The sequence below is a fragment of the Cydia splendana genome, chromosome 2, assembly GCF_910591565.1.
Source record: "Cydia splendana chromosome 2, ilCydSple1.2, whole genome shotgun sequence".
NCBI lineage: Eukaryota > Metazoa > Arthropoda > Insecta > Lepidoptera > Tortricidae > Cydia > Cydia splendana.
In genome coordinates, this window is record NC_085961.1 from 9,645,332 (window position 1) to 9,651,173 (window position 5,842).

The window sequence follows — 5,842 nt, forward strand, 5'->3', positions numbered from 1 at the left end:
CGCTACAAAGAACGGCTTCTAAAATATATTTTGCTACGTTATGATAATTATATTTTGAAATAATTAAAATTTCCACTCAGCAAGGTCCCATTGTGATAGATATAGCTAGTGCCAATCGGTTATTTAACTATTACAAGTGAAGAGCAATTTTAGAACATCGTAGATATTATTTAAGCTCAGTCATCCTTTATGGGATTGGAATAAAAAACTTAATTTTTAACGTCTTTCGGTATTTAAGGTTATACATTTTAAGATCGTGTTATAAGAGTTACTAATTCATGTCATAGCTTAGTCGTTATCAATTGAACATTGTATATTCCAATCGCAGAAAGGACTACAAAATGCGTAATTTGGTCGAACGAATAATATTATAAAATTTATAATATAAACATAGAGTGCTGTAAATAAAATTCTTAAAATATTCATGTATAAACAATATTATAATTTCCTGTTTTAGGTACATTTTATAAAATGTATTTATTTAATGTGGATACTATTTAGAACAAGGGAAAGTTATTGTCTTCACTACTTACGAGTCTATAATAGTGTGAAATAAATTATTGAATTATTAGACTTATTAGAGTATCAATAAATTATTGCGAAAGTTGATTGTTTTATTTTGTACATGATCAATAGGTACCGTCAACCGGGGTGAATAGGGACAAAACTAAATATATATGTTTTACCTGACACCCACACAAATTGTATTATATTGTAAATTGGATCATAAGTACAAAATCTACTGACTATTTTCTATCGAATGGTACAATTTGTGTAGTATTTTTTAATACTTCAGGTAAATCACTTTTTAAGTTTTGCCCTATTCACCCCTGCCATCCCTATTCACCCCAGTTGACGGTATAGGATTTCATTAAAATTTCTTCTTGTTTGTTATTTTAACTTTTACTCTAATGTGAAAAGGCAACCTATCAAAAGAATGATTAATGTAAGTTACTGTAGCTGGCTTAACAAATGCACATATATAACACGCCCACAGTAATGTAGCCCTCCTTGAGACTGCAGATAAGTATTTATTAAATGCAAGGCTGAAATTGTGCACCCCGTTGTGACACGAATTGGATCACCCAGCCATCTCGATTGGATCTACGGATCAATCAACAAAATGGTACCTACATAATGCAATAACACCAGTTGAAATAAACACAACAACGTCGCTCTCCCTTTATATCTATTTTATTAGAAGCATTTCAGTTACTGCTTAGAGTAAAAACAACTTATTACTTTATATTACATTTCGAGCAAGAAGATGGAGGATTATTCCCATCTACCAGCAGGTTGTTACCACTTGTATCAACTGAGATTTATCTTTCTCATCTATTACCACTCGGAAAAGATGGGAACTAAGTAAATAGGTTAACCTCAAGATCTTTTTCATGTTCAATAATATTATAGGTACCATTAAAAAGATCTCAGTCGTTACCTGTTGTAAAAACGTGATGGTAACGGGTGAGAATAACCAAGCTACATTAGAAATACCTACGCTGATACTACACTAATGTTTTTGTTAATATTATATTATAAGGAACTAAAAATAATTCTTATGTTACTTTTTTCGAGCTGCTCGCGTACAGAACAAAGTCCACCGTAGATCTACCGCCTTCATAATACAAACTGCACTCAATTGATAAAGCCATTCCTTTAGTGAAATTGGAGAACTGCACCCCGACCAGACCCTCTGTGACGTTGCCCGGAGCATATATTCCTGGGTCGAATCCTGGAGGGTCTGGATAGTACGTAACTGTGCCAATATGTTCTGTATCGTAAGGACTGCTGCCGCTACATTCAAGCCAGAGCTTGGGAGCCGTGCTTGCCAATAGCTTAATTTTACCAGGAATGTCGCTGGAGTTAAGACTTCGATGTTTCAGAGGTAATGCGCTCGAGCCGTAATGTCTGTTTATTTTTACAAGAACACAAGGCGTGTCTCCGTATCCGAAAGGTGCTACTCCACACGGTCCTAGCTGCTTGCTAACTTTCGAATACTTTTTACTGACGACATGTTCCAGGGCGTCCACATATTTCACATAATCACTGTCTTTGTACGAAATTAGTGACATTTTATTCACAGCAGTCGGTATGGCAGTTAAGCCTATATTACTATGTCCGTGATATAAAAGCAATTTTTCAGGGTCGTTATTGTAAACTTCAGTCTTTTTAATGATGCATAGGGATGCATACAGTAAAATCATTGTGAACACGCACAAAAATATGATGTAGAAAATTGAGTAAGACAAAATATAGAACCAGCTCGTGCAAGATCTGTCGCAAACAGTTTTATTTTGTTTATCGTAGCAGAATTGGTACCATTTTCGTTTTTGTCGTTCTTGCTGCTGAAGGTGAGGGGGAACGAACTCCGGAGACTTAGGGGGAGGATTAGGAGGACCATCACGGATACCATTCGTCGCGATACGAACAACGTTCAACGGCCGCGAAGGATCCCTATTTATTTCATTTAATTCCATTTTATCACTTAACGATACTGCTTAAAACTATACAGTGTCTGACGTACATGACTGACGTTCTCAAATATTTCTTGAATCTAACTGGCCATGGCGCGGTTTATAAAAAATAAAAACTCGTAAGACACGTTAAGCTGGCTGTACACGCAGGTCTTAGAAGTTAGACCAAAGTTAGACCAAGAAAAGTCTGCAGCGATTTTGATAGCCCACGCAGTGCATTATTTAACGTCATAATTTCATAGAATTATGACGTTTAAAATGACACTTGCACTGCGTGGGCTATAAAAATCACTGCAGACTTTTCTTGAACTAACAACTAACTATAAATACTGTATGTGTTTAACCCTTATTCAATAAATCGAGGTATACCTATATTTATTGTATGTAATAAATAACTATTATTTTTAGATTAAAAAGAGTTAAGACTATGAAAAGTTATTTTAACACAAGAGCCCCATTTACAATACAAAATGAACACTCCTAGCGTGTTCTTAGCAGAGAATGGGTTAAATAAAATCAAGTTACAAATCTGATTCTCGCTGAGCTCTAAAAATAAAACTTAAACCCTGGAAAACCTCGGTAAAACAGATCCCTATGCTTCGTTTATCTACATTGGTGTCTGTGGACGAACCCATTCGGGTGTCGCAATCTGCTGGGAGATCCGCAAATATTACTACTTTGACGCCATGTTGACGGGGGCACAATCTGTATCTACTGAAACGTGGCTAGTGAGTTTACTACGACTCAATCATTTAGATTGCCACAGGATTCCCTTAGTTATGAAGTGGTTATCAATTATCCTTATGATTATGGACGTTTTAAAAGGTGAAACTTAAGTAGAGCTTTTTGTAGGTTTACCAAATCAGTCTACTAGTATTAGTACGTTTGTCATAGGCACTCTAATCAAACATTGTACAAAGTAACCTGTTTTTTTAAATAATATAAGGCAAAAAAAGTGTTAACTTGATTCTTTTTAAAACAACTAACTACCTCATACCTCAATACCTCACAAAAATACATGACATTCCCAATCCTTTATATAAAAGTTAAGAAAATTGGGAAAGCCACAATAAACAACTTTAGTATAGTTTGGAACCACAGCTACTTTGTGACCAGATTCGGCTATAATCAGACCGGGAATAGAAGAATAGAATAGAAGATCAATCGTGGTATCAATGGCTGTCACCCTTACTTGGATGACATTTTCCCAGATGGCAAGTTATTAGCAACTTACTCAAACCGCTAAATGCTCTTTGAGGATTGTCATACGAAGGTTGACCCAGGTAGGCAGCTGCGAACACCGAAATTCTAAAAACACTTACTAACCTCTTTGTCGCTTTTGCCACATCGGAGCGAATGGAGGTGCACGAAATTTAGATTTTCGAAGTACGCCCAGCTTTCCTAGCTTGTTTTATAAGATTGAACTTGTCGGTGGCTATCGTCAAGGTAAATTTAAGCACCATCTGAAAGCGACGATAGAGCTACGGGTAACGTTTGTCTTGAACAAATATCAACACAAACTACACTTTGATCTATACAGGATTTTCGGAAGCGCCCCGGATGGATAAAATTAAGTAAGTAGTAGTAAGTAGTAAGTAAGAAGCAAAACATTACATACTATTTCAACATATAAAATTTATTGCTATTTAAATGGTGAAAAGAGTAAATTTTAAAATTAATCGGGTTCTACTCAAGTATTCTTTATATTAGTAAAGATTCAAATCAATCCATCAAAAAATCAAAGAATCACAGCCAGTGTGTCGGCCACAGTAAGCGAATGCTCACGGAAAGCTGCTCTACGGGAGGAATGGCGACGTGTCGGTAACCGAGTCGCTCAAAAGTCTACAGAAAGGCCACGACCACTCTGTCAAGAGTGTAACGAAGAAGAAGAAGGAAGATTCAAACTTATATCAGCAAAATACGAGCTGGTGATATGGTATTAATATAAAAACCTCGCTCTTGTGATCTGACGTAGAAGCCGAATCCACCTTACAAATTGACATCAATTTGATTTCTCCTTATTTAATTATCTCGTGTATTTTGTTCGTACTTATATTTCGATAACGGATTATTAAAAGTCGATTACCGCTCTTATTATGCATAGACCTTTATTTGCATGTATGTATATCTATCTCTACCTCTACCAACATTTATACAAACTAGCTTTATATTTTTTTTTATGTGGGACATCGTATTTGATCGCGGAACAGGCAAGTTAGGTCACACGATGACGCCATCCATCGTATACCTAAATATTTACAATTTAGCAGATCTGTTCGTCGGTATAAATCGTATTCTAACGTTTGCAACAGAAAACAAACGATAGCGATCAAAATAGAATGGCAATACATAAATCGTTGCAGCTTTGCAGCTAGTGCCGTGGCGCTTGCGAATTGAAATTATTTAAACGAAATTAAATACATTACCGTAAAACGAGGTGAGTAGGTTTCGCGGGGACAGGTGGGTTATGAATGAGGAGAGAAGGTTTGAGAGGGGGGTGAGAAGGGATTTTAAGGCTACTGCTACAAAAATAATGTATTCCAATTTAAAATGGAGCTATAGTAATACGCATAATAAACAAAAATCGATCCAACAGTCTTCCAAAATCACCTTTGTATGAAAACCCCTCTCACCCCAAATACGAGGCACTACGGGGTGAGGTGGGTTTTCCTCTTTATCGTCAAAGTTATGAAATGGAACTACCCAAAATAAAATAAAAACTAAAATACAAACGTCCGGAACACTTATTATATACACCATTCAGTTTTCATATGTAAAAATAAAATGTTATCGAGCTTTGAATTTCAGTTTTGACCCTACTCACCCCATTTTACGGTACCTGAGGTACAATATTTTAATCTAACGTATGTGTATTTACCGTATTAAAGTAATATATAAGCGTATTTGTTCATCAGATTATATCTACTTGAATGAAAACTTGAAGTATTTTTCAAAAAAAATGTCTCTAAAAACACTACAAAAACACATTTATTCTCAACGAGTGGCGATAAATTAAAACACGACCGAAGGGAATTAAACTTTAAAGCTATAACATAAATTAAATAGCACGTAAGGCTCATAAGGCTACAACAATGAATTTACCATCAAGACAAGTACTTTATTCATATTAATTTTTTTATAGGCGATCCGTGATTAAAATGCAATATTTAATGTCCTTCTAGCTAAAGACTAATGGTATGAAAGGTATACTTATTATAAATAAGCTTATGTTAAGTTTAAATTATATTAATGGTATTAGTAATAATATTTTAAATAAGTTAACTTATTATTATAGCGTGAGACTTTAGCTCAAAAGCTCTCCAGCTTTCATTCATTTCAGGATTTCAGTAAACCTCTGGCGGCAA

General features: G+C 35.2%; 1 protein-coding gene across 1 annotated transcript; it reads right to left on the reverse strand.

The window, feature by feature from the left end:
• Positions 1-838: 838 nt before the first annotated feature.
• On the reverse strand, positions 839-2,518 carry LOC134803347 (sodium/potassium-transporting ATPase subunit beta-1-like). Its single transcript, XM_063776149.1, has one exon. It carries the CDS (start codon positions 2,478-2,480, stop codon positions 1,560-1,562), a length of 921 nt encoding a protein of 306 aa, XP_063632219.1. The 5' UTR covers positions 2,481-2,518; the 3' UTR covers positions 839-1,559.
• Between the last annotated feature and the right edge of the window lie 3,324 nt (positions 2,519-5,842).

Excerpts from the sequence above, each read along its gene's own strand:
- LOC134803347 (XM_063776149.1), bottom strand. The coding sequence starts at position 2,480 with ATGGAATTAAATGAAATAAATAGGGATCCTTCGCGGCCGTTGAACGTT.